The sequence below is a fragment of the Zophobas morio genome, unplaced genomic scaffold (assembly GCF_036711695.1).
Source record: "Zophobas morio isolate AGI-343-1 ecotype UQ-CSIRO unplaced genomic scaffold, CSIRO_AGI_Zmor_V1 ptg000024l, whole genome shotgun sequence".
Lineage (NCBI taxonomy): Eukaryota > Metazoa > Arthropoda > Insecta > Coleoptera > Tenebrionidae > Zophobas > Zophobas morio.
Window position 1 is genome coordinate 9,303,798 of NW_026972129.1, and position 26,549 is coordinate 9,330,346.

General features: G+C 31.7%; 1 protein-coding gene across 2 annotated transcripts in view; it reads left to right on the forward strand.

Annotated features, from left to right (window-relative positions):
- LOC135135394 (hemicentin-1) overlaps positions 1 to 26,549 on the forward strand; it is a 454,269-nt gene that overhangs the window by 369,041 nt on the left and 58,679 nt on the right. For both annotated transcript variants that reach the window (XM_064064429.1, XM_064064430.1), the window contains one exon: positions 1,220 to 1,414. In XM_064064429.1, coding sequence (XP_063920499.1) covers positions 1,220 to 1,414 — 195 coding nt within the window. The remainder of the gene's footprint in view (positions 1 to 1,219; positions 1,415 to 26,549) is intronic.

Below are 26,549 nucleotides of genomic sequence, written 5' to 3' on the forward strand. Positions count from 1 at the left end.
TTGAAGAAGTTTAATTAAAATTCGTCTTAGCATTTAGATCATTATCAATAATAAAATATTTCTAGAGTGAAATACTCTCAGGAAAATGAAACTTTGCCAGGGTTTTATTAAACGCTTTTTTACAAGTATCAGTTGTTATTTGACCAGATCTTATTGATGTTTTGCCGTTTTAAATTGTGTTTTCTTTACTCTGTAAACAATTTACCTGGTGTCTTTTTCACTCCAAAATTTCGTAATAAGTATAAAATTAATTGTATTTAATATGTGGGTTGCGCACTGGTTTTTGCAAAAAAGTTATTATTGTAAAGCTAGTTTGTTTTTTAAAAATATTCAACATTAGTAACATAAATGTAAATAAACGTGAAGGTATATAACAGTTGTTTTCGCATATTAGATAAATCTGTAAATTACCTTTTGAATCTCTTAATAAAAGATGAAAGCTAACATCTGGTAGGAACACACTCGTATAAATTAATTCAGAGTGTAATTACTACGCATTTGATGTTACATTTATGTTATTGCTGTGGAGAAAATTGTCGTTAATGTTAATTAGTTTGGAATCGCCATGCGATTTGTTAGTGGAAGATTTTGGCGGCCTGCGTTAAAAAGGCTTAGAGAACTAATTTGTTTCAGTGGCTTTCTGCTTAGTATGCAGGGATTTAGTTAAAGGTCTTTGGTGCAGGATCAATCCCTTAACCCCGCAATAACAATAATAGTACAAAAGGAAAATTTTAAATAGAACCGTATTTCAGAAACACTCTGCATTGCTTTCTTAAGAACTCTATGCATATATAACGACAGGGAAAGGATTGCGATTATATTGTAAAAAGGAGCGAATTCTGCAGAACCACTTAACTTCTTGTAGCGGCATGCATATGTAAACAAGCTGAAATATAAAGTTTCTGATGGCTTTACTTTACAGGTCTTGTTTATAGTTCAACTAACGTAGCCGCCGCCTGAATGGAATCTGTTGCCATTTGCGGTTTTCTAACTTTTTCCTTTGAATATCGCCTAAAGTTTGCGTGCGATTTCCTTACACATAACTTTTCGATATCAGTCCTGTCTTCGTCAATTCGCCGCATAAAATCAATTTGTTCATCCTACAAGCAACAGTGCAACCTACTTTCGCAAACTTCGAGATCCTTGACTCGTACGGATTCCCTCGTTCCTCTTGAAATTATCGCAGACGAACAAAGAACTATCTTCTTTGTTTATTTAGGCACATCTGGCTGTTGGACACGCGTAGAAGCAGGCACTGGTCGGCTAGAGCCCATGGGAGCATCGCAGGAATTAAGGCTGGATAAGGTCCTTTACCAAGAAGCCGGCGAATACAGATGTGTATCCCACAGTAGAGATCTCACACGAAGGTTGGATTCCCTTAGAAACGCTTTATCCGTTCAACTAATTGTTACAGGTAAGTGTCAGTCTTTGTAAATTATCCCCAACAGATGGCAAACTGTCCAAACTCAGTGAGTTTTAAATACCATTGGAGCATCGGACATATTACAGCAATTACTGCAACTAATCGTGCTATATTTAAAAAATTCTAATTCAAATTAAATTTCTTATACTTAATTAACAAACAGTCTAAGCTGTTGCGCAGATGTAGACACAAAGTAACGCTCCAAATGATATAAAATGTTATTATTCGTATAAACTGATAGCAATAACAGTTCTATAAAACATCTTAAAAGTTTCATTTTCAATTAATTAAACGACTTGTATAGCTGTAATAAGGTCATCAAACATTTTTTTTAAACAATCATATTATTTTCTTAATTTTTGGACACATAGTGCAACAGAAGTTTGCATTTCAATACACACTGACAAATCGATGACAGTATTTTCAAAGTTAACTACAATTTTCTATTTTAAAATTTATTCTTTTATTTGCTGTTTAGTTCAAAAAAAGTGTATACATGTGTTATAATTTTGAATTCTATTCAAAAAATGCCGATTTGACTAATGGTGGTATTAAAAAAAATCAAGTTAGCCTTGCATCTTGAAAACAAACGAAGTTTAAAGTTAAAAAAAAATACATAAAATAGAGTTCAGTATTTTTAAGTATAACCCAAATTTCAGTAAGATCCAACAAACCGTTCCCGCGATATTCAACTGCTTCCATACTTTTTAGCAACCTTGTATAAAACCTACAATATGACCTCTTTGAGCAGTTAACCATTTTAATCGATTTTAGCGATATGGCTATATAAATTTGAGCTATTATTGTAAATTTCTAAGTTCTAATACGACTAATATTTTTGAAAATGTGATTATTCAAATTTTAAAATTAAGAAAAAAATATCCTCCTATATAAATATCGATGGTATTATTGTAACGCAAGTAAACAGTTTAAACAGCATAAGTATAATTTCTAATACATTCTATTTGATGCGTATTGCCTGTTTTCGATAAATTACAAGCAGAGCATAAACTACATTTTTTCTTGGTCCATACAGTAATCTCACTATAAATCTGAATTTCCACTTAGATTATGATTCTAGAAAAAATTAATTATCTATACACGATGCTTTAACATTTCATTTTAAGCGTTAAAGGTAATGTATTTTCAGTGCGCATAATTTAACTATGACACAGTCAAATTTTGCAAACTGAAAATGATCGCAGGATCACAACAGAAGTTGAAACACCTAAGTGGAGAGAAATTTCGTGTTGCTGAAATGGCAGAATAAATTTTTGGTTGACAATTTTATTAAATGAAATAGATGAGCATGCAGTAAGGAAATGAAGTTAGCATTTGGGTTGTGACGACCGGTCCTACACCAGACTTAACCTAATAATTGTTTTGTGGCTATTATCTTGGGCGAAATTTGTGGAGAACTATTAGCGAGCGAAGTTGGCTTTGTGTAATTTATTTAATCAAGTTGAGTGAATCCCAAAGCCTGTCCATGTGCAGTAGAGAAGAGACGATATATATGTGTGTAGTGTGTATATATGGAAAGCCTACTATATGTACAATGTTGCGAGTGTTGTCAGGCCGCAACAACACAAACAATGCACGATAGGTGATTCATCACTGACGCTATGACAGTTCAACGGATGGAAAACAAAGATTTAGTTAGTGCAAGTGCATTTTATCCAGGTCAACTTTTCATTGTTTATATCGCTGTGACAATATATTACGAACACGCAACTGTTGTTTCTGTAATCAATTGAAAGTTGTAAAATGGATGATAGGTTTATTAATTTGTTTTGTGACTGTAATTGTCGCTTACCTTTGTTAAAACACAGTTACAATTAAGAACACGCATTTATCAATGCCTTTTATAATTACTCTCGTGTCCCCATATTTGTATTAACTAACTCACGATTATAAATTGCTGCTTATAAAAAATGAACCACTTTGGTAGTAGGTATAACTGCATACGAAAAGTACTGAAATAATCAATTCGAAATATATAACTCATTTGAAATCGACTGGCCATCTCTGTAGACTATGAAATTATCAAAATTTAGGGCTGAACACATAATTTTTTTCACTGAATATAGTACTTTCAAAATTCCAGGAAAAATTACACTGTTCTTGATTCGGCAACCCTGAACATTGTAGCAAAATACAGGTAAAAAAGTAACACACTAACCTCACAATGTTTATGTCGACATTCCAATTTTTGGCTAATTTTACCAGGTTAACATTCTTCCAAATTTCTTTATTTACTGACTAGCCTTCGACACATATCGTGTGCCTTTTATTCGCCCCATTCAGCACTTGAAAACTTTATTTTAATCCAGTAGAAATTTTTCATTGACTAGTTTTTCAAAAATGAATGTTATACAGGGCTTTTATAAATGATTCTAAGGACGTAGTTGGCCATGGATTTCAAAAATCCCGCCTCGCTGAAATTATGTCCGTGATTAATGATTATGCTTCATTATGACAGTTCTCACTTGTCACATTAATGTCTAATGTCATTTGTAACCTTGTAACCTGTCATTTAAAAGCATCGTTTTTATTGTTTTAACGTTTTTCGAGTGCGAATTACAGTAATTTTCATTGATTCAAGCTCAAAACAACAAAACAATCGTTTTCAAACCTCTTGGTGGTTGCGTACGAAAATTGTGTTTTCGTGCTAGAAAGCGAAGACTGTGAAAATGGTTTACTCTGTTGAACTAGATACTTCTTTCATCTTTATGCCTTGTTATCGTAATGGGACTTCAGAAACAAAGAGTGGCTGTATCCTGTAACCGCTTGTAAGCAAGAATATCTGGCCAAATACTGTGATTTAATAATTCAAGAAATATCGCTAAAGGCCCACATTAGAGATGTAATCAACAGATTTGTTCGAACTGGCAGTATGAACAAAGAAAAAGTTCGTGGAAGACTTTTTCATCTGAGGAAATTGTTGATGATTTGAACAACGGGTCCAAAGTATTGACGAAAGGATGTTACAGAACATTTTTGAAATTAAAAAGAGAGTGAACATGTGCGTTGAACAGAATGATGAGCATTTTCAACATTTACTGTGATGTTAAACCGCAATAAATTTGTCTCTTTTTATCGTAATGAATTAGTTTGATTTTTTTAAAACATGTGAAGCGTTTAGGCAACCAGTTATACACATGTGTGTATGGTCCATGTGTGATCTTTGTCATGCGTCCTTGGGCACTTAGTACGGATCTCGGTACAGTTAAATCGGAGAGGCGGCACGTTTACATGACCTACTGCGACCCTATAATCATTTATAGAAACCCTGTACAATTTACTACAGTCCATGGATATTTCAGTTTTCTCAAATAGTGCACCTTACTCTATTTTTTGTTATCGTACTTTCAAATGTATCGGTGTGTCTCTCAAAAAAGTAAAAAAATAATTAACAAAAAAGAAAAGGAACAAAAGACAGAGTAAAATGTTATAACAAAATACAGGTGTTCTATAGGAAAAAATTGAAATATCGATATTTAATAAAATATAATAATAAAAACATATACATATAAACACTTTGTATATTAAAGCTCAATTTTATTTTGAATCATAACAAAACGCATACCTACATTGATCTTACCACAAAATATTATAACATAGATTTTAAAAACAAACGTACTGCGTACTGCGATTTTTCTGAACCATTTCATTGCTAAATTTCAAGAAAATTTAAATAACGTTGGATTTTCAAACATAAACTGTTATAAAACATAAGAAGAGATCAATCAGAATATGTAAAAATATATGGGATATTCCATTTGAAAAAATTTAACGCCTTAAAGGTATGTATAGTTGAAAATGATTTTAATATATGGTGCTCAAACAACTTTAATATTTGCCTTTTCTTTTCTATTTCTCATAATTAATGAAGAGCGGGTGTTTAATGACCCATTCTAAATAATAAAATTGTTATTTTTATGGTTGTTATAATAGATTTGTTAATATTTAATTCATACCTTTGTAAAAACCAGTTGAATGGCATTGAAACTAAATATAGCACCATATACCATTGTTTAAGTACATTATATAGAGGGTCGCTCAGCTAAAACTCCGTGGTCTAGTATCTTGAGAACAGATAGAGATGTTAAAATTCTGCAAACCCCATTATTTTTAGCTAACACGATATCTCTAATAAATTAAAGAGATATCAAAGACCATGCGCGTAGTGATTCACCCTGTATATGCTTAAACAATCGTAGTAATGTGGAAAAAAATATTATAGCATTTTTTTTGCTTAAGAATATCTGTCGTCAATAATAAAATACATTTCTAAATACTCTAAGGATATAAAAATAAGTTAACACACAAATGCATTTTTGACTAAATAAAAAACAGAAGCTTTATTAATACGAAAATGAAACACTTTTCTAAATACCTACTTAAAAGAACAAAAAAAATTCCTTAACGTTAAAAAAATCATACAGTCAAGGGTAAAATAAGATAGTCGAAAATTTCAAATATTTTACAAAAGATACTTCAAATACTATCTGCCTAATTATTGGGTATGAAGACCTAGTATGATTATTCTGGTTTATAGTATTGTTTTGCCTTATGGTACCTATTTGTAGAGACCCTGAAGAATAAGATAAGAATAAGTCTGGCCAAAGGCACCATTTTATATCACACTCAAGCGCGTTTTTTATTTCCTGGGCATAAGATAAAGAAGTTAGTAATCGAGCCCATCGGGCGAGTTGCCAGTTTCATGTTGTCATAACCCCTAGAGTAAGAAAAAATGGGTCTCCTGTTTCCGTCTGTTTGTTTATCGTCCGTCCGTCTGTCTGTGTGACGATTTTGAAAATTTACAACAAATTAGTTTTACAATTTCCTGCTTAAGTAGTGTATGAATCCATATTGAATTTTCACCATAGACGTCTAGGTTTTTGGAAAAAAATAAAAATTGTATAACAACTTTTAAACTGCAACACCAAATGGCCTTCCAAACGTTTTAAGGTTATCGTATGGATGGTAAATCGTTAATCACAATTTATTCCTTTATAAAAATTGATGACATCTCAAGATTTTGCTGAGTAAATTATCTCTGAAATATGCAAAATATTGAATCAGTGCTTTATCAATGCACTCATAATTTTTAGAATTACTTATACAAGTGACTTAAAAAAAAATAAGGAATGAGGTAATTTATTACATTGATTAAATAAATCAAGAACAACTCACTCCTACCTTCCCGAAAATTTTGGAATTATTATTGTTATTTCACTGCATCTATCCAAAATGATATACGTGTCCTTGGAAAAATGTTAAGCGTAACACATTTCTTTAGCCTTACTTGAACATTACATACATACTCGTATCTTTCGCAGAAATCAAATCTTATAATTTTTCAAAAATCTGAATTCATAGTACTGTACTTCATTGACGGGTCATTTCTGTCGAAATGACATTCGACCTTCGACCAATTTTTTAAATTAGCTATAATGGTAATTTCAACCGTATACAATCAGAAAATTATTCCAGTGAAAATTAGAATAAACTTAGTTAAGGAAAATAAGAGAATAAAACCAGTTAACATAAATTTATTCTTATAGAATGACACATTGTCATAATTTCGCTGCGACAGTGTAATTTAAAATATTTGTTCTTCAAGAAATTTTCAAACTAAATATGTCAAGTATTTTCTATCGTCATTTTCATAACTGGATGTCGATATCTCCGGCATGCATTGTGATACTTCAATAAGTTTTTAAAATGTAAACCATTAGGAATGACATTCTTTAAACGTGCAAAGTGAAAATTTCTTTTGATTGAAAGATTATTATATTTTGATCACGTGGAAATCATTCCAATTGACCGCGGTTGCTTTGTGTCCATGCGCAAAGACGATTGCTAGTGAGAGAGACAGAAAACAATATCTTTCATCTCTTTTTGACTGTGAACACCGTTTTTATGGAATTTCTAAAAAGTGTACTGTATAGGAGTAGTAGATTATGGTCGCTACCTTTGGTCGCCACTATGTCTGTTACGTACATATAGGGTGGCCCAAAATAATGAAACAGATGGAACCGTACTTGATTATGTGAAAAATGCTCGAACAGGTCGATTTTGGATTCAAGGGGGACGTAAAACGTTGATATTGTCTGGAAGTCATTTTCAATATATGTATTTTTATTACATTGACATTCCTAACGAGTAAGTAAAAAGAGGTGATAAGACGTGATATGTTACTGTTAGAAAGTTTTTACAAGTTTTACAAAAACAGTTAGCCAAACAAAAAATTGCAACAGACCTATTTTATAGAAAATTGGACGGTGAACAATTTTCATAAAACCTTATTCGACCTCCGAGCAATAGGACGCGAGATATTTGCGAAAAACCAATTTTCGTGACCTTTCACCTTCTGTAACTTTTAGCCGGCGCGATATCCATGTAGATGTTTCAGTAAAACACCGTAATAAAGGTGTATACAAAAATTCAGCTCAGTAGGAACAGTGAGTATAGAGTTAAATACATAGTCACTGGTAGGAATTATTCCGGAGAATGGGTTTTAAAACTTCTAAAATAACTGGACTACCGAAATATTGACTTGATGATGCTATACAAAACCGTAACAGAAATTCAAATATATTCATTATTATGTTGTATGAAATATAATAATATAACGTCGTGCTCGTTGTAAAATACGCGTACTAGGCTTGGTTACTTTTTCGAAACAAAATTGTTAACGGGTTTGATACTCAGAATAAAATACAAACAAAAAACATGATATACAATATACATGATTTGATACTATAACAAGATTCTTAAAATTCGATTCAAAATAAAAAAAGAAACTGCAGTATCTCCAGTTGTTTGACGATAACATAAAGAACAATTTTATCATTATCACTTTCCACTATCGTTTAGTACTAACTGACTAATGTGGGCTTAATTCTCAATCTATATACCGAGTGTTTCACCTAAGATTTTTTATTTAGGATTCTTTTTTGGTCGTTGTCATTTCAGGTGAGGTAGTGGAGAAAGACTTGTAGCTGACCAGTAGTGCATGTGACGGTTCAGTACCTATTACTTCTATAAGAAGACTTATCCGAAAATAATATTGAAAAATGATTCTTTACTTATTTCTACAGAAGTTTTTTCTGTTTTTACTTCCCGAGCGTAAGCAAAGGAAGTATTGTAATCGAGTCCGTCGGCCGACTCTCTACTTTTACGTTTTCTCGATCTTTCATGACCCCTAAAAGACGAAGAAATAGGTCTCCCATTTCCGTCTGTCTGTCCGTCTGTCCGTCTGTCCGTCTGTTGTCCCGGATTTTTATTAGACAGATAATCTCCGAAAGTACTCGACCGATTGTTGTGAAATTTTGTACTTATATTAAGAATATCATGTAGATGGTAAAACGCTAACCAAAATTTGTCTAATCATCCCCACCACTAATGCGATGACGTCACTTCAAAATTGTACATAGTAAATGGGTTTTCAATTGTATAAAATAACATAGTCCTACACATGTAGTTTACAACTCTGAATCGACTTTTCACCCGAAACGTCCAGATTTTTGGAAAAAAAATCAAAATTATAAAACAACATTTTGAAATTTAATTTTTAATCTGCTAACCAGAATGCTTTGAAATGTTGCAGATGTTTTAAGGCTATAAAGAGCATCATAAATCTTTAGTCAAAAAATATTTGCTTATCCCCTCCAAAAACTTGATGACGTCAGCTCAAAAGTTTGTGGAATAAATCATATCTAAAATGTACAAAATATGATGAGCCTGTACTTGTGATCTATCACTCCATTCATATTTTTTGGATTTGCATATACAGGGTGACTCAAAAAAATTAATGAATGCGTAAATATATTTTATTGATTTAATCAGGAACTACAAAACCGAATGCTCTGAAATCTTGCAGATGTTTTAAGGTCATAAAGAGCATAATAAATGTTTAGTCAAAATATATTTGCTTATCCCCTCCAAAAACTTGATGACGTCAGCTCGAAAATTTGCCGAATAAATCATATCTAAAATGTACAAAATATGATCAGTCTGTACTTGTGATCTATCACTCCATTCATATTTTTTGGATTTGCATATACAGGGTGATTCAAGAAAATAAATGAAAGCGTAAATTTATTTTACTGATTTACTCAGGAACTACAAAACCGAATGCTTCGAAATCTTGAAGATATTTTAAAATTATCATAAGCATGGTAAATTTTTTATCAAAACGTATTTGGTCGTCCCCCCTAAAAAATGTATGACGTCACCACAAAATTTTGCTGAATAAATCCTATCTAAAATGTACAAAATATGGTGAGTCTCTTCTTGTGATTTATCATTCCATTCAAATTTGTTCGATTTGCATATATAGGGTGACTCAAAAAAATTAATGAATGCGTAAATTTATTTTATTGATTTAATCAGGAACTACAAAACCGAGTGCTTTGAAATCTTGCAGATGTTTTAAGTTTATAAAGAGCATAATAAATTTTTAGTCAAAATATATTTGGTTATCTTCTACAAAAAACTGATGACGTCAGCTCAAAAGTTTGCCGAATAAATCGTATCTAAAATGTACAAAATATGATGAGTCTGTACTTGTGATTTATCATTCCATTCATATTTTTGGATTTGCATATGCAGGGTGACTCAAAAAAATTAATGAAGGCGTGAATTTATTTTATCGATTTAATCAGGAATTACAAAACCGAATGCTTTGAAATCTTGGGAATATTTTAAAGCTATTATAAGCATGGTAAACTTTTGTTCAAAATGCATTTGTTCATCCCTCCTAAAAAAATTGATGACGTCACCCTTAAATTTTGCTGAATAAATCCTATCTAAAATGCAAAAAATATGATGAGTTTGTACTTGTGATTTATCATTCCATTCATATTTTTTAGATTTTCTTAAGAGGTGGTTCAAAAAAATTAATGAAGTCAATTTATTTTATTGATTAAATTAAAGGCAACACTTATTATTAGTATTACACCCCAACCAACCCAATTTGGTAGACACAAAATTTGTTAAAGGAAAAACTCGGTTGAAACATAAGGGTAGCACGCTTATTTACATCGACTTTAACATTACAGACCTGCATTTGTTTTATGCGTTCACTTGGTTCCGCGAATGTGAAATAGACATGTTTATAATCAACCAATTGTGAATTTCACCGTCAAGAATTAAAATAAAACCCAATGTTTTATATAATAAGCGGAAGTCGAAGCAATAAAACCGATGGTCGTTTTGTTTACAGTTTCTCTGTTTGACTCTCACGTATGCTGTTACGCCTGTCATCTTAAATTAAGAATGTTTATACAAACACGATTTTCAGTTGCCTCTGATACGTATACGTGAGTAAATTGTTTCGTTATTTTATTGATTATTACAAATCAATATTCAAAACGACCCAATTCATTTTCCCGAAAATTTGAGAATATAATAATTTTATTCTTAGTATTACACTACATCTATCCCAACTGATATACGTGTCCTTGCAAAAATGTTGATGACGTCATCACATTTTTTTTTAAATTCCCACTACAAAAATGTAATGAGAAAAAAAACACAATAAGCATGCAGTCGTCAAGTTTCCGACAGCGAGCGAAGTACTGTCTAAACTCTTTAGACCAATTTTTCTTATCTGCTTCCGAGACTTTTTGGTGCAATGAAATTTATGTACGGATGATATTCATTCTTTTCTAAAATACGCTGAATGGTAACTGAAACTAGAATTTCTAATTGTCTCACCAAAAATCTTATACTAATGTTTGGATTTTCATTCACTTCATTTAAAACTGCTGCCTCAGAACTCGAATCGAACCAGGAATTCTTCAGCGCATTCTCCATACACATAATTTCTCTCTTCTCAAAAAAAACTGAAATTTCAGACATTTTAAAAGAAGCACAAAGTTGAAATGGCTAAAGTAACAAAAGTGTGAAAAAATTAGTTGTTCCAAAAGTTTTAAAGAAAAAACATGCACATGATTTCATAGATAAATTTGTTTTCAGCGTATTAATTAAAATCGTTTTTTACGTCACTTCAAGAGCAGATTTCTCAAAGAGGGTTAAATTATTCCGAAGGTTTCTTCACGGAATACTTTATTTCAACGTAATACTTGATTTTTTTCAAAATTTTCAACCATCTCACGTGAAATAATAGATTTAAAATTAAAGATTGCAACAACCAATAAATTTTTTACATAAAACGGAATCTGCACCCTTCAACAAACGTAAATACAAAATTGGAAAAAAATCGGCTGAAAAATAAATGAGATATAAGCACTGAAATTTTTATAAACCGAGTGAAACACTAACACCATTGTTTAAGTATATTATAGTTGGACAACCTATACGGAGAATCACTTTCCCAGGTAGAAAAGAATGAACATATATTTTTCATCTCACTCGCTTCACTGTGAAGTGGCGGTACCTTACGAAAGGAGGTAAAAATAGTCTGTAAGCACGTGATGTCGATAAGGTAGTAAACGGACGTATTAGTGAGTACGTTGTACGGGGAGCAGTCACAAAATAAGCGAACGTACGTGTTGAAGACTTTACATATATATGTAATATATTTATATGTAGTGCATACCTGTTTCCTGTATGTGGTAGCACGTATATTTGCACAAAAACAAATAAAGGTTAAGGTAACAAAAATTTAATATTATCGCAGTATATTGTCCATGAACTGCATGGCTAACATATATGCGTCCCTTCGTCCACCACTTTAAAGGCACAAAATTAAACGACCACTACTTTAATTAATATGTAACAAGTTATCTAGTTTGCCTCCAGAATAACTATGGGTTATCATCAAACTATGAACACCAAATTAATTCAGTATGAACATCTTACGTATTTTTTTTATTAACAGTAGTCAAATCACTAAATACATATTATCTTTGAAACTAAAATGCATTTTATCACAAAATATTTACCACCATTTAAATATATACGATTTAGACATCAAGAAATAAATTTAAAATCGCAAAAATTAAATGTAGCAGACTTAAAACAGTCTTAAATGCGTCTTGTATGTACGTGCTTATCAGTATGTAGGCATTTGAACGCACAGCAATAATCGTTCTTGATGAGTGATGACTAGAGAGCGGATTTCTGTCGGGCTAGGCAAGGCCAAACTCGGTACGACTCGTACGGGATGGGAATTCATTGCAGTTACGGGCTGCACTTCGTTTATTTGAGATTAGAATAACACTGCTTCGTTGCACTCTGTTGTTAATTCCAGTTCTCATTTACTTAGCTGTTTGATTAATATAGATCGTTAGTTGTATTTATGGAATAAGTGACGATTAAATTGAGTGATTATCTATTACCCGCTGCTACTGTGTGCCGGCGATCCAGCGCCTCCCCACCTATAATCGTGACGTAGCCCGACAGAAATCCGCTGTCTAGTGATGACTACTGTAACACAGTAAATTCTCGAAATCGAAAATTTAAAACATTGAGACCCGATTTATAGACAGCGAAGTTAAAGTTAATTCGCGATTAACTTTTAACTGAGGTCCGTTGCGAGGCAACGCGCATGTTTTAACCAATCACGGGCTCATATTCCACATTTTAATCCTCTGTTAAACTAATCGAGGATTAAATATTTAATTCGCTGTTCTATAAACCGGCCCTGAAAAATTCAAATGTGGGAAAATTGTAAAATCGAGAAATCGAAACATAAAAAAATCAAAACAATAAAAATTGGAAAGTCTAAAATTTAAAAATCGAGAAATTGAACAATCGGTTAATTCAAAAATCGAAACATCGAACAATTGGAAAATCGAAAAATAAAAAAAAAATGGAAAATCGAAAAAACTAATAATTTAAAAATTGAAAAGTTAATATTGAGAAATCGAAAAACTGAAAAATCACAAAATTGAACGGAATATCCAAAAATTAGGAAATTAAAAAATTGAGAAACAGAAAAGTCAAAAAAGCAGAGTCGAAAAATCGCAAACTTAAAAAATCGAAAAATTGAAAAATCAAAAACCTGAATAATCGAAAAATTGAAGAACTGAAGAACTGAAAAATCGAGAAACCGAAAAATCTAGAAATTTAAAAATTAAAATATGGAAAACTTGAAAAATTGAAAAATTGAAATATAAAACAATCGAAAAATTTAAAAATTTAATGTATAAAAAACAAAAAACTGAAAATCCAAAAATAAAAAATCGAAAAATCTAGAGGTCGAAAAATCAAAGAATCGAAGTATTGAAAAATATCAAAACTGAAAGAAATATCCAAAAATTGAGAAATCGAAAAACCAATAAAGCGAAGTCGAAAAATTGAAGAATTGTAGAACTGAAAAATCGAAACTTTGAGAAGTGGGAAAATCAAAAATAGATTAATTGAGAAATCAGAAAACTGAACATTTAACGTCAAAATTTTTTCATTGAAAAATTTAAATACTGAAGAACTGAGAAGTCAAAAAATCGAGAAATCGAAAAATCTAAGATTCAAAACATTGAACAATTAAAATATCGCAAAATTTAAGAATCGAGAAATCCAATTCAATTTAAAAAATTGAAAAATCGGAACATTAAAAAATTTGAAAATCCATAAATTGAGAAGCTCAAAAGAAAAACATCGAGAAACCGAGAAATCCAAAAATCGAAACATCGAAAAATTCAAAAACTGAGACATCGAGAAATCGAAAAATCGAAGGATCGAGAAATTGAGGAGTCGTAAGTCGAAAAGGAAAGTTAAAAATTGAAAAATTGATAAATTGAGAAACTGAACAATCAAAACAACGAAACATCTGAATTCGATAAATTGAGAAATTAAAAAATTGAATAATCGAAAAATTTTAAAAAAAGAAAAACTGGAAAATCGAAAATTAAAATTAAAAAATTTGAAAAATTGAAAAATTGAAATATAGAAGTACTGAAAACTCGAGATATCGAAAAACCTAGAATTTTAAAAAATGAAATATTAAAACATCGAAAAAAAGGTATAAAACAGTCGAAGAATTGAAAAATCTAAAGTTTAACAATAAATTGAAAATCCAAAAAGTAAAAATCGAGAAATAGAAAATTTGAAGAATGGAAGAATTGGAAAAGCCCAAAATTGAAATATTGAAAAATTGAGACATTTAAAGTTGAAAAATCCAGAAATCGAAAAGCCGAAAAGTCTCAATAGCGTATTTATAAATCACAAGATCAGGACTATGCTATTTTTTAAAATTTAAATAACATTATAAATTGGAAAATGTTCATTTTTTTTTCCAAAAATCTTGACGTCCAAGGTGAAAACTCAACACGGATGCATAAACCGTAAACGGAGGATATAGTATTGTAAAATTTGGAGATTGCGTCATTTCATTGCTGGTGACAAATTTTGGTGAGTGTTTTACCATTTGATAATACAATTTGAAATGTAAATTTTGTCATTCGGAAACATTATGTATTAAATCGTTAAGATGTTCAAGAACTTTGTTCACTTATTCGTTGTAAAGTCCAATGGTCGAAACGGGTTAGTTCTTCGTAGTGGATGTGTATCAGATCAACTCTAACGCATGTCGACTTATAAATAAATCGCTTAAAGCCGATATTGGCCTGAGTGTGGTTTGGTCTGTAGATCAAACAAGTTCTCAGGCGACGAAAAATTGCATGTGGAGGGGGACTTCGGATTACAAATCGTGCGAAGAAAGTAATAAATTTATATCGGTGTAAAATATTTGGGAGATGGATTTTCATTCAGCTGGATTAAAATTATCATAATCACTATTGATATTAATTAACACAAAATGGCGCGCAAGTTATCAGTTGATTTCATTAATAAATTCATAGAAACCTATATGGGATTTTTTCATGCCTTAGAAAATTAAAAAGTAAAAAATACAATAACAAAAATTTTAAAATGCGATTTACGAAAAATTAGTTGACCTGTGCAAAGAAGAAAATTTTGGAAACGCTGACAAATATTATATCTTAAAAAAATTAACACTTGAAGAAGTGCTTTCGGCGTAGTATTTTTGATGCTGGCGTGAACAAAATACTCTGTGTCTGTGTCAGTGTGCAGTGCGCAGAGAGTTAACTGTGCAAATCTAGCCGAAAATCCGAAAACCAGAATACCAGATCACTGTGTGACTGTGTGTAGGGCTAGCATAACGGAAGTAATAAATCATCCCATCGGTTGAAGAACCTTGGGTCGGTGCATTGATGTCGGTGTTCTATCCCGAGAGGGGCCCAGTACAGAGCACATCCAATAAAATGGAACAGACAAAATAAAGCTTCAAACATGATTATTTTTATACTAAACTTCTGAAGTTTATAAACTGCACATTTTATTTATTTATTTATTTATCCTGTTTTCGAAATATAGTAAACATTTCAAACAACGTCTGTAACTTATTTTAATGTAAATTATATTCATGTGGTTGACAAAATCAGATGTAATATTAGATTTTATTACAGCAGAGTGGCGTATCCTTTTTAAATTTTAAAAGTTACGGAAACTAGTTCAAGAAACAATTAGTTATCTCGTATTTTTGGAACAAAATCTACCAAAACGTCGGATTTCATCAATTGTTTTTCATAGAAACAAACTGTCTTCAAAGCAGCCTTTAACAACCCGATATTACAAACATTCGTTTTTTTTTCTGTCTTGTAATTATTTGTAATGTCAACGCCGAAAGTTTATGTCATTCTATTATTTACATTGAATATATATTTTCATTTTGTGTTAATATTTTTTTAACACCACGAATCAAAATTTTACTAAATCTTGTAAAACTAAACAATTATACCAGTTTAAAAACCCTTGGAAAGTTTCTGTCAGTCTTCAGATATAGTCAAATAAAAATAACGTCAAATTCATTTAAATACAATTCTTTCGTATCACTTTAAAACGCGTTGCTTCATATTTTTTATGTCAAGTATATTTTTTTATTTTGTACATATATGTCTATACACATTACTCCTTACGGAACAATGTTAATTATGGATTTATGGATAACTCCTCGTATAAGAGACGAGTGAAGGGTGTTTGCCTTTGCTAATGTTTGATGGCGCCATCTGAAGTAGAGTAAAATAAACCTAATACGTTCGCTCACTATAGTGAAAATGCGCGTTGACGAAAAATTTGTCCCACGCCCCCTGGATTCCTTGTCCTAAAGCTCACTATTTAGGCGAAGTAAAATTTGTATTAGGTTGTCCAACTATAATATACTTAAACAATGCTAACACTAATGATATAGAAATTTAAAAATTAGAGAGATGTTGATTTTATAATAGAGGCATCGTTTAAGAATGGATTTCTCGAAATTCATCCCCTAGGGGTTGAGAAGGGGTGGTAAAGTTCGTATAGCAAAAACATTTCTACTGTAAATTTAAATTTGTACGTGAAGCTTGGGATTAATGCTTTTCAACACATGTAATAAAACATGTATTTAAACATTTTCCCCCAAGGGGCTGAACAGTGGTGGTTAAGGTTGTATAGGAAAAATATTTCTATTTAAAATTTTTATATGGAACTTGGTTTTATGCGTAATGAAACACGTAGTTAAACATTTTCCGAGATTCAACACCAAAGGCGGTGAAAAGTGGTGGCTAAGTTTCTATGGGAAAAATATTTCTTTTGTAAATTTTACGTGGAACTTCGTACTAATGCTCTTCAACACAAATAATGAAACAGGTATTTCAGCTTTTTTCGAGATTCCATCCCTAAGAAGATGAAAGGCGGTGACAATGTTTGTAAGAAGAAAAATATTTTTATGGTGATTTTTACTTAAAACTTTGTATTAATGCTCTTCAACACATCTTTTACTTGAAACTTAGTAATAACTAATAAAATAATGCACTACGAATCGTTTACGGGAGCGAAGTCTCGGGCGAAAAGCTAGTAAAATTATGTGTAGGTATATATAAAAAAAATTGAAGTAATAAGTATTCCATGAATATATATCTCTTTTTATTATCATTACTCATTAGTTCATTAGGAGAACGAAGAACCTCCAATGCGACCGTGAGACTGACCCTCAACAAATCAAATTTTAGTTGTTTAAAAAACTTATTTTTAGTGTGTTCCACATTAATATCATTATCGATATATTTTTTTGAAGCATTGACATTGGATTTCTTATTACTAACTTCAAAAGCACACCCTTTATGTTTCATAAGTTGATCCTTTCCGTCTTTATGTAAATACAGAAAAATTTACTCACAATTTAAACGACAGATAAAAGGAACAATCGATCAAGGTAAACTTACAAAAAGTATAACAAACATGTTTTACAAACAACAGTTACACAATAACTTCTTACTTGCGGTACCTCCACGTAATATGGTTTTTGTTGTTACGTTATTACAGAATTATACCACCATAACTTCCGACGTTTTAGCAATATATTCTCTGAATAAAAAAAGGACAGCAAAAGTCTTAAACATCTAAATCATTTTAATCAATAAAAAATGTTGTAGGTACGCCGAGTATGATTAATAAGATGTTTGTTTTTTGATAACTCAAAGCAGTTTAAACTAACTTCTCCCGTATTAAAATTCCTACGTAATTAATTATAGTGGTAAAATATTAGACATATTTTACAAAGTCCTAATCAATATCGATAGCCACAACCTATTTTTGAACTCCTTGGGTGTTCTTTTTGCTAATAAAAAGGTACCGTGGTCAGGTAAAACAACCACTCTCGAAAAATAGAAAACTATATTATTATCTATTTCTGGAAAATGCGCACAAATTAATGCATTGTTTTTGTCCAAATAGGAAAATAAATTGTTTCTCTTTGTGTTTAACAAACATTTCTTCGAAAACAGCAGCCTCTAATACAACACTATTATGTAGTAGTTTGTTGTATGTATCAGATAATTCATACACATAGTTTAAACGGGTTCGCAATTTAAAAAAAACTCATGACTTTTATCCATTGTGCACTATTTTTACCAAATTTTTGCAATATTTTGTAAACACATTAAATAACTGTTTGTTCATTAGAAATATCATATAAACTGTTTTAACGCGACAATTTAATACACTTGGCCAAGAATTAAGCACCGCAACACAAAAAATGTGTGGGTAAGCACGCACTGAAACCGCAACTAAGTATTTACGTTCTAAACTAGTGAACCGTACGACATTTTATCTATAAAATCTAAAAAACCTTTTAAACGATTAAAATATCTCATTAATTTAAAACTAACAAAAACTCAATAAGCAAAATAAACAGGAACTTCATTGAAAATTACCTATACGGAGCGGAAAATGGCCGTTAAATAAATAATAATATTTCTTTTGTGTATTTTATTAACACATTTTTTTAAATCCACTTTTCGCTGGAATAATCACAATATCGAAATTTACAATTCTGAGAGAATTGCTAATCTTTTTACGTGTTTCGCTTTCGGGGAGTGGTACACTTGTATACTTCGAAAGATAAATTCAACAAATAATGGAAAAGGTTTGTTCGTTTTTCAGTAATTGGAGGTAATCCTGTTCTTTCGATTTTTTTGCTTATTAAGCGTAGCTTGCAGGGACTTTCCAAATTCAGGTCGCTATTCGACCCTGGTCAATGTTTCAACTGTACTTTCAGTTTACAGTTTTTTTCTTAACGAGCATTTCACAGCTTGTGCAATAGAAAAAGTACGTATCCCGTTGTCGTCTGTCTGTCTTCTGTTGGCGATTTTATTCTGTCTGTATAATTTCCGGAACTACTGGTCTAACTATTATGAAATGTTATGCCTTGGACATATGTCTTGGGAATACCGTGTAGATGGTAAAACGCTAACTAGTTTGTCTGATTAACTCTATTTTAAGTTTATGTATTAACAAAAAATCTACTTAAATTAAAATTTAGGTGAAATCTGATAATATTTTAAGGTTATCCTGAACAGGGTAAACCTACCAACTCACTAACGTTTGTTTGCTTGCCTTATGGTTAAATACTTTCAATATTAGACAACCAGCGAAATATGCTGTACTGAGGAGACCTAAGGAACTCGAAAATGCAGTCTACAGATGTTCATTCTGTTGTATAATCTCTACAGATGTTCTAATTAGATTTTTACCAAACGATCTTCTCAGAGGATCCCTAAATTTCTCACCTATATGGAACTACGAACTTTAAAAATTAGTTGGCAGGTTCATGCTCTACAATATGTTATGTATGTAAGTGGCCACCATTGAAAGTATAGTAATAAATAATAGAAGTCGTAATCGTAATTTAAAATTATGTATTTTTTCTGTAACTTCCTGTTTGGCAAAAATATCAAGGGACAAAAATCCGTTAATTATAATAACAAGATTGAATTTTATGTCAGCGGCGTTATTTCCAAGTATTTTTAAGTCCCTAAAAATAATTAACTTTTCCCTTCGTTTTACAAATAATACTGGACAAAAATTAGGCAACAAATTAAATATACTTGTATACCGAAGTCAAAACAGCGTAGTCTTAAAATTCGTAATAACGAACGAATATCGAAAGTCTTTCATAGCTTCTGCAAAATTTCAAAGTATGTACTACGATAAATAATGAGATAAGACATTAAACTGGTCCTATACTTCTAAGTGACACTGTATTATGAGTTATTTCTTTTTTATAGTTGTTGCTATTGAACGGAACTGCGAACTGTATCACCCAGTAAATCAACATCCTAAAAAAGCACAGTCATTTTCTGCCTGTTTAAACATTTTATTTTCCGTTGGGCACAGTGTAAGCCTTGTCATTCCCCATAAAACCCCTAATAAATTTTGTTCACCTATATTTTCAGCCGAGTCAAAATAACATTAATCACGAAAGTTAATTTTGGGTAAAAAAGCCCTTTATTGCGACTGCATCAATATTTTTGTGATTCCAATTTTGGATTATCGGGGAGTAAATATTTTATGAAGTAACAATGCCTCCAAGATGGTATCATTCCCATTATAAATAAACCGATTTTGCGGTCCAATAAAGACCTACGTTTTACGAGGGTTGAATGGCGAGAGACGCAGAGATAAGCTGTGAGTTGGTCGGTAACTGGACCAACCGAGCGGGGAAAACAAACTGACATTTTCTATCTAGAAGTCCGTAAATCTTCGCCCGACTTTATACAAGCGAGTAACTAGATGAGGAAGACAGGGCCAAACAGGAATGTCCAAAATTAAAAGCCACCGGGCTAAATTGAATACGTCGACCATTAAGTAACGTTGCATCGTTCCACTGATAAGATTTTTGTTTGCGTTGCTACCTACTATAGCATTTTATTTCAAAATTATGGCGTATAAGGGTCCAATGAAATTTTAATGAATTTAAATGAATCACAATAATATGAGAAAGACTGGAGATTTATGGTACATGTAGACATTCATTATTTAAAATTTATTGTACAGCTTTCGCAGAAAAACGTTCGTAAAGTTTTTCCTCAATTTCTCCCTTTATTTGACATCGTAGCTCAGCCATTATTAAATTCAAGTTTCAACTGATTTATAAGATTATCTTATAAGCCACTAACCGTCTACAATTGCAACATTAGTAAATTTTAATTAAGTGCAGTTGCTATTCTAATGTACATAATTATGCTTGCAGTTTCTATGTTATGTAACATCTTTAGCCTTCCTATGAATTTAACTTAGTGAATAAGTATGATCGATCAATAAAGGATTGACTACAGACTACAACACTGGAAAGGTTGAGACAACCTTTAGGTAAACAAGATTAATACTGTACACAGCCCGATAATGCAGTAGTAGGAATTTAAATACCCTTATCATCAATTATTACGAATACATGGCCGAGACGGATTTTGAAGTCGCAATAAGATTACAGCGAAAATGTCATATTCTGCCAAATCATATTAATTGTTACTTTAAATTTAAATTTATTTATTAATTTATTGAAATTAAATACTGTCAGAGTATTTCATGTAGATATGATATGGGATGTGGGAGCTTTCACGGAGTGACTGATATTTGGTAACACCAGAAAAGAATATAAAATATGTGTCAATTCTGACATATTCTCAAAACTGGTCAAAGTGTTACTTTTTCTGTTCCACGTGACTGTACTATATACATAGCTGTATTTTAAAATTTGATTTAGTTGATACCACAACACACCGCGTATCTTTCTTTATCCTTCCACAAAAATATGGTAAAACATACTTTAAACATAACCCTATTGCGATTTTTTTTGTGAAACCTTCCATTGCTAAAAGATTTCAAGAAAATTGAAATAACGTGGCAACGTGGCATCAGAATTTCAAAAATAAACTATATGTAAAAATATAGTGTTTCTTAAAAAAAAAGTAAGTAATATGTTACATCTTAAAAACAAAACAATCTGTGTAGTTAAAAATTTAATATATTTCTTTTATCTATACAATTTTAGAGAATAGTCCTTAAAGAACCGTACAACTTTAGTCTCTTTAACTTTTTATAGCATCTCTATTAATAATTAATGAAACTCACCTGTATACAGAATAACATGTTTTTTCGATGCATTCAATAAAATAATTTTCTCAGTGATGCAGCACTTGATACAGATATTTGAAACGACAGAAGCGTGAAATCAATTACTTGTGAGAAAAAAAAAGAACTCTAAAATACTATATCAGTCGGGAGAACACAACATGAAATATAGCGAATTTGTTTAATAATAATAATAATAATCTTTATTTGTACAACAAGAATCTATTACAGGACAAACATATAACGAAAATACAACTTTATTTAAACAAACAAGTCCTCAAATATCACATCAACAGCTTTCCACATAATAAATATTGGTGCTCTGTGTAGTACATTTGTACGTGGAATAGCTAAACGGAAACTGGATGCCGATCTTGACGTAAAACGAAGAACATTAAAAGCCATCTTGCTCAAAAGAAATTCGTAATCAATTTGATTAATACACTAGTTAGAACAAAATAGTGCAGCACGTTGTGTTCTTCTTTCTTCTAATGACTGCAGCTGATGACGTTCAAGCAGTTCAACTGAACTAGCTCTGCTTTCAGGATAAGCGCCATCCAGTCTGTAAGATCAGTATTTCAAAAAACTATGATAAATTTTGTCTAACCTGAGTGCATGAGATGCATATATGGAGGATACTAGTAAGCCATATTCCATTTTACTTAAAACATAGGAGCAAAAGAACGGCTTCATTAAGTTTAGGTCACTAAAGTTACGACAAGTGCGCATGACAAAGCCCAAAGACTTAGACGCAGAAGAGCAAACACAACAGATGTTACCATTGAATCAAAAACAACACCAAGATCTTTCATAAAATCTTTCTTATCGAGAAGATAAACGTCAGTCATATATTGTGTCGGTATAGGAGAGTGTCTTCTGATGAAAGTAACGAAGAAGCATTTTTACTTATTAAGAGTGAGTTTATGGGTTATACATCATTGTGTCAATACGTTTAAGTTACTTTGCAATAAAAGAACTTCGTTATAAGAATTAATTAAAATATATATAATTTAATGTCATCTGCATAAGCTCAGAGTGGACAAGATGGTGAAAGCAGCAAGTCGTTTATGAATAAAACAAATAATAATGGGCCGAGATGTGATCCTTGGGGAACCCCAGACGTAGCAATAAATTCTCAAGAGATAAAACCATTGTAATAGCTATAACAAACTCTGCTACTTAAATAAGACTTAATTAAAACCAAAGCGTCGGTGTTTAAACCCAAATGATTCAGCATCTGTATTAGAATATTATACTGAATCTTATCAAAAGCTTTGTGCAATAGTTGAAAGATTAGTGTCAGTGGATCGTCCAAAGTCAAAGCCATGTTGATAAGGCGAAATGTAAGTTTTTACTTTATTGTAAATCACTTGATAAAGAACCTTTACCAAAACTTTTCCAAAATTTGGCAAAATACATACTGGTCTATAACTTGGAATGCGTGATTTATCACCATTTTTGAACACAGGACAAGTACGTGCACCTCCAGAAACTCGGAAAAATACGTTTTTAATAGCAAGATTAAATAAAATAGACAGCGGTTTAGCAAAGTCTAACCTGCAATCACGTATAAAGAACGAAGGTATTAAGTCATCACCTGAAGTACACTTATTTGAAAAACGTGCCATTATAGACGAAAGATCGTCTTCACAGATCTCAGGAAAACCGAAAGGAACAGTAGAATTTACAGAATTAGCTATTAGAACAGGATCATTTAATGAGAACCATATTGAAAAAACTCAGCAAAACCGTTGACGATGTGAATGTGAACTTGAATGTCCTCGCTTTCTGTTTAAGAATTTCTATATGTCAGCAGGATTAGATTTAATGTTATTTTCCATGTTGACTATGTAAGATCTGTAGGAATCAAAAATCTTACTTAGTCAAGCTACGGAGACGACTAAATTCATTATAAAATTATAATTGTTGATTTTTAACCACTTTTTCCTATAGTATTCTTTCATTTTCAGGAAAGATTTAATTTCAGCCGAAAACTATACTGGATACATTCATTTTAATTTTGATGTTTTTGGAACAAAATCATCAAATATTTGATATAATTGTGCACAGAAGGAGTCCACAGCGTCATCAACGTTTACAAAGTGTGCTAAATAGAACCAGTTAGTATTACAAAGAGTGTTATTAATGATATAAAGTTAACCTTCCAGAAGTTATCACTTTTCTGGTTATTTGAAGAAAAGAATGAAATTTAGGAGTTGTACAAATATTGACATTGATAGCTGAATTTAGCTGCAGCAACAAGTGGAAAACTAAAATGTGAAACAGAATCGTCAAGGTTTGTGTTAGAACCAAGTCCAGTAATTTAATATCACAATTCTGTATATCGTTATATTGGGTAGAATTAAGAACATTTATAAAATGTTGCATACAACTTGCTTTACTAGTTAATTCAGTCTACTGATATTCAAAATATCAGGAACATTAAAGTCACCAGTTATAATAAAATGTTGATTCGGGAGAAATTGTTCAAGGGCTGAGATAAGTTCCCAAATCTTCAAAAGAAATATCCGGGGGAATATAAAGCACACCAAATATCAAAAGAAACATTTGATAAAAAATATGAACAAGAGGAACAATTTTATCAAGTACCGATGTATCCAAACAACAGATCTTGTATTTCTCATTAAACGGAGCGAAGACTCCTCCACCTCTAGACCTATTGACACGAAAAAACGTTCGATCACTATAGAAAATGTTATATTGAATAGGCAACAGTTCATTATTAAGTACAGAATCATTAAGCGATGATTCACTGATTAGAATAACGTCAAAATCAGAACTACTTGATTTGATTGATACAATATGAGGGGTATTATATCTATTGTTTGATTATTATATCAAAGCAATTGGGTAGAGGCAAAGCCTGCTACGCCCACGCCATATCAAGTAGGTACTGGAGAAGACACTTTAGTTAAGGCACATTGTGCGTCGTACTTTGACTTAAATAGCAGTGTTGACTCTGATTGTCCTGTGCCAGACCGATTCCATACATCTTACGTCTTGTTGTAGTGCTTGTGTGGAGATCAAACACAATTGTTAGCGAATTCAAACGAAGGCCCCACAAAGGTTTTATATCATTTTGAAAATACTACAGAAGTTGTCTTAGTGAATGTTTTACGTAGAAGAGCGGTATCCTGTTAGCATTCTTCGTGACATGTACCACGTGGTCTGGTTACGCTAAATCCCTGTTAATAATAACACCTAAATCAACGTACAGACAACTTAATATGTCCTATAAAATACAGACGTCTGCAAATTGCTGCTTTTGCCATACCTTAATGTCATCCGCGTACACAGCAAGTGGCGATGTGAGAATACGTTTAAGATCGACTTTACAGGCAATAAAAAATAATGGACCAAAAACTGGAGCTTGTGGTACTCCACTCATAACATCAACGGTTTTACTGAATTCCCGCCCTCGACAAGAAAAGAGCGCCCACTTAAAAATGTATTGAAGAAGATTTGCACATAGACCTAGACGTTGAAACTTATGTAGAAGACGATGGTTTGGAACTTTATCGAATGGTTTGGAAAAACCGAGTTCGATGATATCAAGAGCATTCTCAGAATCTAAGCCCCTAGTCCATTCAGACAAATAACAAAAAAGATTTGACTGAATCGATTTCTCAGGAAATCGAGTAGAATAACACAGTGGTCTAACAATAACTTGCATTATTTATGTTTGTTTTTCTAACCTTGAGATTCACTTTTATTGGAAATGCAATAGGATAGAGTTGCTACTAGTGTGTTTAAAGCACTTAAAAACATTGTCCCTGCTATTCGAAAAGAAAAAATGTATCGTTTCCGTAAAAATTAAAACCGATATACTTAGTATGATACATACAATCACAGACAAAACTTAACGTCAAAGAAACGTCATGTGTTCACAAGCTTGTAATCAAACTTTTTGTTTATTGACTAAAATTAACTTCCGGTATGCACACCAATGGCAAGGTTAGCTAATTTCGTAAACTCAAAGTTTTCTCAAAAGTGCTCAAAATCACTTCCGATAATCTTTATGACGTCTAAGTCAAGCAAAAATCTAATTGTGATTTTTTTCCTGTAGGTACTTTGTTGAATAAAACGCTCATTTCAAAATTAAGAAAAATTAACATGACCCAAATCGTTTACATGCCTAACTTTGACAAAAAAACGTGATGCTCTTTAAAAGAACACTCGACACACAGTCTTTCCCAATTAATTAGAAAAGCTAAACCCGAAATTAACTTATTGATTTTATGATATTTACAGTAAAAGCGTGTTAATGATTTTTTAATTAGAGTTTTATCTCGATAAGAATAACATTACACGAAAATACTTTAAAATAGAAAGGATCAATTTACGTTCGCGCCCGCATTTTATAGCAACCGTAAGTCATTTACATTATTACCCTATAAACTAAATACCCGTTAAAATTTACCTTCCCATAATATCGAATTTAAAAAATTCATGGTATTGTTTTTATATCGAAAAAGAACATTTCGACGAACGTAAATTGGTCGAAAAGTCCCAAACCATCAACGCCCTTAACATGTAAGGGTAGAAGGAATAATAGAAATTCAACACGATTTCAAGAACTGTAAGTGGCAGACTGACGGGCCTAACGATAAATGACAACTACTTAGGGAAACTCAGAGCGAACCCGAATGGATAAGAGTATAATCGATAGAGTTCACCTCCATATCAAGATATAACACTCCGCCGTGACTACTTCTTTTAT